Genomic DNA, 13,306 nt, shown 5'->3' on the forward strand with positions numbered 1-13,306 from the left:
ATTTATTCCCCAGCCAGGGAGGGGACATTCAGCATCCACGTGTGCTTTGCTTTCCGAGTCGACTCCTTGTCCTCAGTTGTTTACCTCTCCTAACTATTGTGTGCATATGTGCATCTGGAACAGGCCCAGCTGTTCTTCCGCCTCACTCATATAAGCCACCAAAGGCAGCTGTCTTGCCAGGGGCTGGGAAATATTGGATGGCCCTGGCTCTAACTCTGCTTCCGATGCGGAGCATCCATTAGAGCCTTCTCCAAACTCCAGAACTGGCCCAACCTCATTGTCTGAATCCTCCACCAGCTCTGCCAGCAGCAGGCAGACCACAACACTTAGTAGTTCCAAAAGTATGCACAAGACTGCATACTCTGATCTTCCAGAGTAATACAACCCTGTCCAGAACAAACTGAACATATTCACATGGGCACATGGATTACAAATGAACAGTGTATTTATCTTGTCTGGAATGAGATCAATTATTAATCATTATACCATCAATGCCAAGCAGTATGGTTTCAATGAAAAATATTAGTAAAGCTGGGTGTCATCCTCACATTGATACCAACCAGGCAATACTTTTAGTTGTTCTTGCACTACAGATACTAAGTAGTCTTAATATTAAAATTGAACTCAAGGAGATCTGTGTCATAACTTAGAAGTTTAGATTTGGGTTGCTTTCTTTCTTTTTCAAAGAGCGTGGTAACAGTTTCTCTGAAGGAAGAAATAATGGTCTGTTGAATCAAATTGACAAATTTGTCCTTACTAAATCTAACAAGGTGAAGTGCGCAAGAATTGAGCATCTGAGTTCCTAGTCAAAATTGCTCAAGGATCCTGTCTATCTTCAAAACTCTATAATTGGAACTTATTCAATGCAGCTAAAGATGATGATGCTCTAGAAATGTCTACATTAACTCAGAAACGCAAATCACAATGAATGCAAATGCCTTTACCTTCAGAGGTTCTAGCAAATAAATCACAGCAAACTGTAGTGGGTATTATCAACTGTTATTAAGTGTCAGAATGTGGCAGCTCTACTGGAGGACATTGTAAAGATAAAAGTGTTGCTGGGGGAGAAAACCCTTTTTTGTCATCCTCAGTACTCCAGAATAGGTTTACTAAGGAGCTCTAAATTTTATTTAGTTGAAAGCAGCATGATTTTTTATTCACTATGCTCTACTTGTTATCATGGTCTAAACTAATTTTAAAAAATTAATATGCCTGAAAGAGCACTTGAGTGAGTCATGTCAGTGGCCTATGTCAACTCCATATTCTACAGTGTGATTAGCACTTCAACAAGAGTATCAGGCATATCAATTGAAAAATCCACTGGAATTCTCTGGAAAACATATATTAGCCTATAGGGATGGATCATTTTAATTAGTTAACCATCTTACATGGGATTACTACCTACTCTCCTCAGTAGGTAGTAATTTGAACATGATAACTGGATAGATAATATATTTCCATTTTCAGATTGTTATCTTTCTGTCTTGTTTAAACAACTTAGGCAATAATGTACGGGGAGAACCCTGTAATTGGCATGCACCATACTGCACTGCCCAAGCAGGCATATTAAATTCTTTAAGGACCCACCAGATTGAAACTCTTCAAACACTGAGTCTGAGATCATCCCTGTCTCTTGTGGATAGCGTATAGTACATCAGCGCATCAAGGTTGAAACACTCCAGTAGACAAGAAGTCCGAAGACTGAGATGTACAGTAAATCTTATGGACTAAAGCAATTTTACCAGAAGCACCCCACTTTATAGGATGGGAGAAATAGAAGGTGTGTGTGTGTGTGTATGTGTATGTGTATGTGTGTATGAATGCGCACACGCTATCTTGGGTTCCTGAAGGAAAAGCTGGATAGAAATCCAATCTGTCAGTCAATGTTTTCTGAATTAGTAAAGGAAAAAAAATGGTACCAACTTGCTTGTTTTTTTTCAGGATGGGACACCAGTTCAGGCATTTGTAGCAGAAGTTTTGAATCAAATTGTTGGAATATCTGTTATTAGAAATGAAATGGTATGTATTCATATTTGCAATTATTCTTATAGATTGGAAAATCCCATTCCTTTTAAACATCTGTGCAACCTCAGCACATTTACAAAAGGAATGATGTTGGGACTGTGATACTCCATCCATCAGCTTCCTGTTTTCATACACACACACATACATCCTGCAGATAATGTTGAAGAAGAATATATATTTGTTTAAATTAAGTTCACATGGTCTGGACCCTAGTTTCCCTCTCACTGCAAGGAAAAATCTGAGGGGAAAAGAACAAAAAAAGAATTTTTTTCTTAATAGTGGCATATCTTTTTATGCAGACAGAAGGATATAGTATTGATGCAGAGATGCAGAATTCCTCCTTAACCACTTCCTGAATTGCTTTCCAGGACATCGAATATATTCGCTCACATTACAACATTGAAGATTTTATATATTTCAGTCATTACCAGCAGGAAGAACATGGCCATCTTTACCATTTTTCTCTCAATCCAATTTTTCATCATTATGCCAAACATTTTATGAAGGAGATACTTCGCCTAGCCCATAAATCATGCCTCTATTATCCTATTTATTCCCAACCTGTAGAAGGCAAGGTAACTGCAAGCTTTTTAAAAATTAATTTTATTTTTTTAATTGTGTCTTCACTTTGTTGGGTTGATGCACAAAAAGATAATCTATGCACTTCTAGTATGAACTATATTGTGATTTGTGAAATAGATAAAAGAAAGAATAACTTTTAATCAATTATGATAAAATAAAAACTGCAAGATGTTTGCTATAAAATAAACATGCTACTTAGGCATTGTAACATTCTTAAAACACATTTAAGAATTACTATTTGATCTGAGGAACACATTCATTGAATGTACTCCCTCCATTTGTATTTATTACCTTTTTGTTGTTAGTAAAAAAAATGATAAATACTTTGAAAAGTTGTTCAGCTCTTACATAGGAGCCTCCTGGAATTTACTTCAAAAAATATTCAAAACTGTGCTGTTAAGTGTCATTTCTACAAGGAAAATAGCCAGTAATCAGCATAGGCTAGGACAGTGATGGCGAACCATTTTCGCCTCGGGTGCCAAAAGCATGTGCGCATGGGCTATCGCGTGTGCTTGCATGCCCACCCCCATAATTTAATACCCCCCACCCAATGCCCCCTGTGCATGCACATGTGACACACACACCCCCGCTGCCCTACACATGCACGCACTGCTTTCTTGGAGGATGGTTAAAACAGCCTCCCCCGGAGGCCCTCTAGAGGCCCTCCGGAGGCTGGAAACAGATCCTTTTCTGACTTCTGGTGGGCCCGGTAGGTCCATTTTTCATCCTTCCCAGGCTCCAGAGGCTTTCTAGGAGCCTGGTGAGGGCGAAAAACGGCCCAACCTACAAACTGGAAGTTCGGGAACAGACCATTGGGACTTTTTTCTCCTCCAGTGGGTGAAAAACAGCCCAACGCGCAAACCAGAAGTCCTTCCGAACTTCCGGTTTACACAAGCAGTTTTTCGCCCTCCGGAGGCTTCAGGAAAGCCTCTGGATGGTGAAAAATGGCTGAAAATCAGCTGCCCAGGATGCGCATACGCGCTGGAGCTGACAGGGCAATGCCTCATGTGCCCTTAGAAATGGCTCTGCGTACCACCTGTGGCATCCATGCCATAGGTTTACCATCATGGGGCTAGGATCTAAAGACACTCATGATAACTCAAATAGTCTTATTATTAATTTAAGATAAAGACATTACACAATAAACATATAATCCTAATCTGAAACAGAGATAAGCAGCCTTCATAAATATGAGAGTTAAATCCAGGGATTCTATAAGGCAATAAGAATTAAACACAATTTTGGTAATTTCTGAAGATCTTCATTAAGGAGCTGAGAATAAATAGTGGATAACTTCCATTTCTGATCAGCCAGCATGGCAGATTTGAAGTGGAAATAGGCGGACTCTCTGCCAATTGTAATAAATTCTCAGAGTCATTCTGCAAGGTGAGTGGCAAACAAACAAACAACTAACATAATGGATATTATATCCTGCCTGGATTGGGCAGACCGGTGGTTTGTATTTCTTCACCTTGAGCTGTGTTGCTTTAAATTTTGAAGGTGTGATTCCCCAATCCTTAGGAGCAGGTTGAAAAGTTAAAACAAAAAAAAAAGCTTTAGTGAATGTGCAGAAAGACTTTAGAAATACTCTAGATCTTTTATTGAAATGATTGCAGCTTTAATTATTACATCTTTCCTATGGTTTATATAAAGCCTGCAATTGAATTCACTGCAATGCACTCAGTCCTATTTTGTATTTATGTAAGCATAAGAATATTTCTTAGTGTTTATGCTATTTCATTAGCATTTGTCATTTACCTTTTTAATGAAAGCATCATTTATCTGTTTTGTAAAATAAGCAAAGGTTAAGAGTATGCATGTATTGTTGCTTAATAAGATTGAATGAAGAAGACTCGTGATTGCTGTAAAGAAAAATATTCCTCCGGGGGAAGCTTCTTGTGCTACAGAATCCCATAAACCAAACCACTTGTTTATCTGTCATTCCCAGTGAGATAGTAATATAATTACTCTCATAATTATCTTCATTAGGATAGGGAATTAACTGCAACCGATTCCTCTACTATGTGAGTGTTTATTTTATTTTTGAGGGAGGGGGAAGTACTCTTCCGGGTTTTAATCAAAGGGATAAAGGATTATTATATTCACAAAGCAGAGACATCTGTGATGCACTCTTCTGACATTCTGTGTGCTAAAATATAGCTTGTTGTCCTTCAGTACCAGAATCCCTGTGCCCATTCCCTGACATCTGCCCTACATTACATGGTTCCCGTGCGACCAAGACAACAGATTGTCTATCCTCTGGAAATGCTTGGTATAAATGCTCCATCAAAACAAGTCTCTAAGGATCAGGTGGGTAACTAAAGCAGAAGCAAGCAAAAGGCATAGCTCCAGCTAAATGTAGAATTTGACAGATGGGATGACATTACTGCCTTAATGCTGTTGGACTGCTTCTTAATTACCTTGAACCTCATGTTCATGCCCTTACAGTTCACAGTCAGCTGTATCATTTTCTATATATTCCATTAAAAAAATACAACTACGGGCTGCAGGTTTTCTATTATTAGAATTTGATACAGAATAATTTTATTATATTAAAATAAGCAAAGCTGCATTATGGAACTTTAATCAGGCCCTTTTCGTCCTTCCAGGAAGATAAATCCCAGTCCTGCACTTGCTATCCCATTCTCCCCCATTATCACATCAAATAGATTATCTGCATTTGGAAGTTCTGCATTATAAAAAGCCCAATTGAATCATAACACAGGTTTGTATAACCCAGTTTCCCATTTCCCGCAGTGACCAGCCAAATGTGCCTGGAAAATTCACAGTCCTGTCTCAGCAACCAGTATTCAGTGACATACTGCTCCTCAGGTTCCATTTAGGCATTGTGACTAATCATTATTGGTAGTCCTTCCCTCCCTAACATTCTCTAATTCCTTATTCATCTTGCCAGGTGGTATATGGGCCTATGTGCTTTGAGGATGAAAATGTGAAATGCATATAAGTGTGCCATCTGTTGCTTTTCATGATGGTAACTAACTGGAATCTCTTTACACGGTTGCTGGATATTACTGATTTTTTGTTCTTCTAGTTGCCTCTTGTATATTTAAGAATAACAGCCAACATAGAAGCTTTTTTTTAGTATACAAGTGTATTTGTAATTTTGAGGGAGGTAGGATTAAAATGGATATTTATTTTCAGCAACATTATGCAATATTTGTATACACTTCACACAGTTTTGGTACTAGTAAAACAAGCTGAATTATGAAAACAAAAATTAAAGAATAGCAATATGTGAACTAGATTGCAATTATCCATTGTTTTCATTTTTTTATGCTTTTAACTTCTGCAGTGCAGCTCTCTGATTTTAAAAAATGTACACAAAATTTGAAATTTTGAGACTTGCAAAGCTGAATATTAATGGATCTAGTTTAGTCATTCAGATCTGTTTTATAAATTTAAATAATTATAATTATTTTATGTAAACTTTATAAATTTACATCACCGTTGCTGTACTTAACATATTTGGATTCCAAAACTGGAAAGACAAAAATGTTCTGGGTTTTGGTTTCTCCTGCAGTGGCTAACCCAAAACAGTGTGGCTACTCTTCCAGAATGCAATAGTTTGTTACAGAGTTCAAAGCAAAATATTTTCTTAATTTCATCTACACCCCCAGCATGATTTTTATTCCAAGAATGAAGAATGAATATTTATTCCCTATAGAAATTTCAGTATTTGAAAGAGTACTTTATTTAGTGCAATAAGTTAAGCATTGAATTAGTGAAAGATTATTCTTTTATTAGTCCATGGAAAATATTTCAGACAGAAAATTTTGAGAAACCTCAAGGAAGAAATAGTTTATTCTTTGGAGGTAGGAATATAACTGGATCCTTCAGTAAGATATAGTGAAAAATGTTAAATGTCCTTGTTAGGAACAATTTCTATTGATGAAGGTTTTTTTCCAGGAATCTGCCTTTTGAGATATGTGTGTGTATCTGCATGTCTGTGTGGTGGGTGGTTATGTATACATAGACAATATGGCAAAGTGAAGTTCAACCAGTATATATAATTAGCTTGAGAACCATAATTATTTTTATAATTATAAGCAGTAGGTTGTCAACTTGTTTTATTGTCTCACCATCTGGGAGCATTTTGCTATCCATCTGTTTTATGTAATTAAGTAATTATCTATATAAACCTACAATGGGCGTTATAATTAACAAGAATAATTACTCTATAATGTATAATAAATTCATATATCTATTAATTTCTTGTTTGTTTGTTTCTGGCTACCAATTCTGTTGTGTTTTATTATTTCTCAGTTCTCAAAGTTGTGAAGTTTTATTATCGGTTTCAGGGATGTTTCTCTTGCTATTTAGACAAAATCTGCCATATCAAACAATATTCTTCTGGTCTCTGTGCATTCCACATATGAGTTTGCACTTGTATAGTCATAATCATTCCACCCAGAAATTCTAGATTAGCTTTGAAATACCTAAGGAAAGAGTAATGGACACAAGTTTGGAATCACTTTTCTTATTTGTGAATCAGCTCTGAAGATACCTCTGAATCTTATTTAAAAAAAGGAAAACTCTTAGTAGAATAACTTACATCTTCCTTTATTTGGGTCTATTAGTTCCAATCTGACCTTTTCTAAATGTTAGAAAAGGGTGCAAAGAGCTTCAGTTCTCCATCACATAAGCAAAGCGAGAAAAGATGCTGAATTTGATTCCTTTAATTCCTGATTTAATTCAGGCTAAGCTAATTTGGCAAGACCAGTTTTGTTTTAGGAATTCTTTGACAAGTGAGGAATGCCGCCACATCCTATAAAATCTTTATTGAGCTAAATCTGAACAGTTCTTCCCTTCCAAGCAAACTTTGTTGCTGTTAGTCGCAAAGCCGTGTCTGACCCATGGTGACCTCATGGACAATGTTCCTCCAGTCCTTCCTGTCCTCTACCATTCTCTGGAGTCCACTTAAGCTCACGCCTACTGCTTCGGTGACTCCATCCAGCCACCTCATTCTCTGGAGTCCCCTTCTTCTTTTGCCCTCAGTCTTTCCCAGCATTAGGCTCTTCTCCAGTGAGTCCTTCCTTCTCATTAAGATCAAGATTATCTAGCTATGAATAGCTAATACTGTACTTCTATAGCAGTGTTGAATATTTATTCAATGATGTTACCTGTCAGAGAACCTCCAGGTATTTGTATGGAAAAAAATGAGGTAATACTGCATAAATACTATGTTTCTGTTTCTAAACCAATGGATAATAGCACAAAGAAAATGGTATCCTGAGGAAAGATTATCTTGACCTTCCGGAATGTCATCCAATTTGGAGCTAAAATCACTGAGGCTAATTCAGTGGTAGGGAGAATATACAGCTAAACAAATGGATGGGGAATGACTATAGGTACCAAAAAAGGAAGCTTGCGAAATGATTTGAAAAAACTCTAATCATGGAGGACTTTGAATAAAAGAAGATATCACAAAAAAAGGCAAATGTAGATTGAAACTTGTCCATCCCTTTTGTTTCAGTCGAAGTACGCCAAAAGTAATACTTCAGAACATTTCCTTCCACATGTATGTCTCCCTCCCTTTTTTAAAAGGAGTTTTAAATGCCCAGAACAGTCCAAGGAGCCTGAGGAAGAGATACTTTTTGGAATTTTCTAATAATCAGTCCAATTTATTTTAATCATTATTAAGAAAGAAAGAAACCAAAAGAGAGTAACATTTAAATGCCAGTAATATAAACATTGCCAAAATATAAGTACCCAATGAAACCAAGTTCAACTTTTTTTGCCACGGTTATGCAGCATGACAGGAACCATGTAGAACTTTGCAACATTGTGTAGAATTTACCAAGTCCAAACTTGGTAGTTACCGGTAGCTGATTTTGGAATCAACATGATCTGACCAGGAGAAAATTTTCAGAATGTATATTAATATAGCAATTCAGAAATAGTCATCTACAATGATTCATATAAAATGTATTCAAAGTCATGGACTAGGAGGATTCATAGCCAGAAGCTAGCTGGAATACTACTATTGATACTATCTTTATTTTCGTTTGCCATAATCATTCCACTTCTATTTACAGGTCTTTGCATTTTGTTATTTTCTCCACTTATTCTATTCTGCTGTCTCATTTGTTAAATATGGGAGGATATGTGGCAGGTGCTTATCTGTTTAAAATCTAAGAGTACTTTAGCCTTTTCATTTTTTATTATTTTGTCTTATTTTCTTGCTTGTCGGCAAATGGCATTTCTTGCAGATATTCCACTATACCACTGTTGCTATTTTGTTATGCCATTGTTTGTAATCGCTGTGTGATTTTTTTTGCAGAAGCAGCTAATTATTATTAATTTAAATTGTTAGCTGCTCAAATCAAGTGGATTCTCAAGTTGTATTAAACATGAATCTGACTGTTCTATTCATTTTTTAAATTCTGAATATACTTTTACTGATATAATAAAAGGAACGTGAAACTTGATAGAGTCCTACTACAATTTTGCTACTATTTCAAGTCAGGAAAGCTGATAAGAGGTATTAATAGATACGTCTAAGAAGAGATTGAAAAGGTGCAGTTTCTTCATTCATTTAATAAAAAAATTTATCTGGAAGAAATTTTGCCTAATAAAAGTGTATAAGGCAAATTTGTACAACGTGTACAAGGCAAACTGAGAATCAGTGGATGTAATGATTAAGGCACCAGAATAGAAACCAGGAAAATGAGTTCTAGTTTTGCTTTAGGCATGAAAATTGGCCGGGTGATTTTGAGTCAGTCACACACTCATCCCAACTCACCTCACAGGATTGTTTTCGGGAAAGCAGAAGGAACAAGTATTAGGCATGTTTGTTGCATTGAGTTATTTATAAAAATAGAGATAGGATTAAATATCTTCTTAAAATTTCACATATAATAGTAATCCTAAAGCAAGAATCTGATGCCTTGAAAAACACCTACTACATTTCTGATTATTTGATTTGACCAAATTCTCATTATTCTATATATCTGTGAACCTAGAAACGTTCTTAAACCACAATAACCTTCAAGCGATATATATATATGTTGCAATCAGACTCCTCCCCAAGGTGGCTGTAGGAAGATTTTTCTCTCCTATCCACAATCTGCTGTTTTTGCTACCAAAGCTGGTTCTTTGTTAGTCTTGTTTCCTGGATTTGAATGGGGGCATTTAGGAATGACCCAAGGTGACTTTTAGATGGTTGTGGATACAATCAGGAGGAGGAATCTTGAAGATTGCAATTCCCTATGGGAGCAACTGGAAAGTTATTGGTCTATCAGCAGATTATTCTCATAAGCAAATCTTGGTTTTAACTTCCCTTTGAAAGCTTTTGTTTTGCTTTGTTTGTTATCTTTAAAAATTAACTGGCTAGCTGAATTTATTTCATCTCCCTGCTAGCTTTTATCTGCTTCTTTTGCTTTTTCCCTTTCATCTCTTTGGCTATTTTCATTAACAAAACTGCTTTTCCGTAAGGAAACATGTGTCTCTGGATAGTGAAAGTGCTTTTACTTTTACTTGATTTACATTTTTATTGGACATTTAGTACAGGGATTTATTTATCAATTTGCAAAAAAAGTTTGGAGATTATTTTTTTAATCCGGAAAATAACTTCCTTGCTCTTTTGTCTGTTTCTTGTTCTGCCTCAAAGAACAAAAGCTATCTATTACATTGAGCAAAAATGTATTGGATTATAAGGAGGCTGACATTTGAAAAAACATGCAATTCTTAGCTGAAACTTATTTTAAAAATTTGATGAACTCATAAAGACTGTAGAAAACATCCAGAAGCAAGTGATATATAAAAAAAATCAAACCAACAAAAGGAATGTGATTTCAAAGCAGTAGATTCACTGGGAAGAAACATGGACTCAGAAATAACAGAGCCGGCTCTATACACCTCCCTGAAGTTCAAGCCCACACTCTTATATAATAGCAAAAACCTGTGGTTAGATAAGTGGTATATTGTTTTTTTTTAAGTGCGTGATTGAAAGAGATTGGAGAATGGTTTTAACTGGAACGATTTCATCTGGACTTTTTTGGGGAAGGTAGACTGACTTTGGAGATTGAGTTTATTGTATTTAATCAGATTGATAAGAGATGGTATTAAGAAACAAACGTGGATATTTGCTCCAGATCAATCAGGCTTAATTTTGGGGATGATTTGGGTTAGTTAAAAAGCTGTGGTAAATTTTCTACAAATTCATTAGAATAACAGAGTTTTGGAATTTTAATCTTGTTTTATTTTTGTTATTACTGTTCTTCCTGTTAACTATTTTGTTATTAATATAGTATATAGATGACATTAAAAATTGTAAATAAAATTAGTAGTTTAGTAGTTTAAAATTCTTTGGGCCTGTTTCATAAATGATGGAAACTAATATTGTTGCAATATCTTAATCAGCTTTCAACTAGATAGGATAATATGCACCTTTTTCTCTTTAATGTCTTCTCTGTTTTGTTTTTCTTTTTGTTTGTTTTTTTGTTTTTTTTACAAAAATTGTATTTTAACTTTTTTTAATGAAATAAAAATAGACTTTAAAAATGATATATTTGTAGGGGTCATTATGATTAATATTATGATTAATACATAATGATATAAACACAATTTTAAAAAATTATTTCTGTAAGTTTCATGGCTGTCCAAAGGAAATTATTAATAACAGATTTGAAAAATATTAGACAGATTGCTCACAATTATACATGTTTGTCCTGTTAATATACACAATGAATTAATAATTTCTGTAACACAGAGAAAACATTTCAAGTATTTATAACTTGACAAAATAAAGCACTGTTCTTTTTTTGCTCATCTATTTTCTGGCTACTCTGTTTCTTAAAACTCACCATTTTATGGATTTTTCTGATTCATTAAGTCCACTTTTCTGTGGTTTTATTGTAAACTTATTTTAGGAAATTGCCGGGAATTTGAGATGTTCTTATATCTTATTTAGGTGTAATAGTTCTTTTTGAATAAATCATTCCCCCCCCCCTCTAAACCAGGAAATATAATTGTTCCTGATGCTTTGGTGATGAAGATCAATTGTGAACATTAATCTTGATTTAATGAACAATTAATACTTAAAAGTACTAATTTTGCCTAAGGAATTTTGTGAGTATATATTAGACATAATTTCATCAATGGAATATTTGGGGAAGTGATTAGAATAGCTGAATTGCTTCAATCGTAGCTTGCACACCTCCTGCCTCATCCCATGCTTGAGTGACTGTTACTTTTAAATCATAGTAAAATATGAGGCTCAGGGAAAAAAACGATAATTTATAGCATGGCTATAATGATAATTAATAGCATGGCTATTAAGCACTTCGTTTCAAATTTGTTGGCCTTCTGAGACATGAATGGCAATTGGAATTAACTTAATGCATTACTAACATCTTGATGATTTGTATATTGGTTAAAGAACATGGAAATAACTATGAAACATCACAAATAAGCATTTGTGTTTTTTTTTAATTTTCCATTTTTTTTTTCATTTTCATCCACTCACATATATACTGTGCATAGCCAGAGCCATACAACATTAAACAATAATCGCAGCAATTCCTCTTGTCAACAATAGCCCAAAAAATAGAAACCCCAATATACATCTTCCACTCTCCGTACACCTCTTTCTTCCACCCCCCTCCAACTACTGTCTTCCCTCCATCATCCCCCTCTACCCTACTTCCCCTCCCCCTCTACCACTCCTCTCTCCCGATCCACTCCCTCCCTTCCTTCTCACCCTTTCTCCCATCCTCTCTCCCGCCCTCTCTACCCATCTTTCTTCTATCCCACTCCTCCTCCCCTTGGTGTATTTCCACTATATGCCAATGTACTTAACTTATCCTATTTTTACAGAGAAATTAAAGAAAAGCATATACATGTGAAGTCGCATTACACTGAAATCTAACACATTGTCTCTAACCTAGTATATATATCTCTCCCTCCCCCCACCCTCCCCCCCCACGCCCCACCTCCCTCCCCCCCCCGACTTCCCAGAGCCCGTACACGGTATAGATTTTTAACAAATAAGCATTTGGACTGCTAAAGCTGACTACAAAGGGATAAATGTCAGACACCTGAATGAAGTACAGGCTGAGTTCATAGCCAGGAACTGAATAAATGGTCCTCTTCTCTGTCACTGATTTTTTTAATTCAAAATGGTATATGGAGGCTTTTTGCTGTAGCAAGTGGCTGATTGCTGAAGCACTTTTACAGTACATGCTGCCCCCACCCAAACCCCAATGACAAAAAGGAAAGATTATTGTCTTCAGGAAAAAAAGGGAATTTTCAGTATTTATAAAAATAAACTTAAAATAAGAGATATGGAGTTCAGCTATATAGGGATCAACATAGGTCCCAATGAATGAATTAAATGGAACTTGTTGCCTAATACCTGTATTAAAGATTTCAGACTTAAAATAAATTGTTTAAAAACACTATAATATTTTCATATCAAAATACTTTTCTTTTACAAAGTTTTTTTCAAAGGAACAATTATTTATTGCTCAATAATTTCCAACATTAGGTTATTAATGATTTCTATAGAAGAGGCTTGGGTCAAAACTAGTTATTTTTTCTTGTCTCAGGTAGCTGATGATTTTATACCACTACTTGTCACGCAGATACATTTGTTCTGAGCTGATGGCAGGCTGTAAATTTCCTCAGTGTAAATGTCAGCGGATTTTGTGTATTATTGCTATTAGATTTCGTTTGGAAG

The 13,306-nt window shown here is 35.5% G+C and overlaps 1 protein-coding gene across 1 annotated transcript in view; it reads left to right on the forward strand.

The window, feature by feature from the left end:
* Positions 1 to 13,306, forward strand: part of CFAP61 (cilia and flagella associated protein 61) — a 149,840-nt gene that overhangs the window by 53,042 nt on the left and 83,492 nt on the right. Inside the window, exons 16-18 of the mRNA XM_032220451.1 lie at positions 1,942 to 2,019; positions 2,394 to 2,600; positions 4,783 to 4,917. Coding sequence (XP_032076342.1) covers positions 1,942 to 2,019; positions 2,394 to 2,600; positions 4,783 to 4,917 — 420 coding nt within the window. The remainder of the gene's footprint in view (positions 1 to 1,941; positions 2,020 to 2,393; positions 2,601 to 4,782; positions 4,918 to 13,306) is intronic.

The sequence above is a fragment of the Thamnophis elegans genome, chromosome 6 (genome assembly GCF_009769535.1).
Source record: "Thamnophis elegans isolate rThaEle1 chromosome 6, rThaEle1.pri, whole genome shotgun sequence".
In the NCBI taxonomy this organism is placed as follows: Eukaryota; Metazoa; Chordata; class Lepidosauria; order Squamata; family Colubridae; genus Thamnophis; species Thamnophis elegans.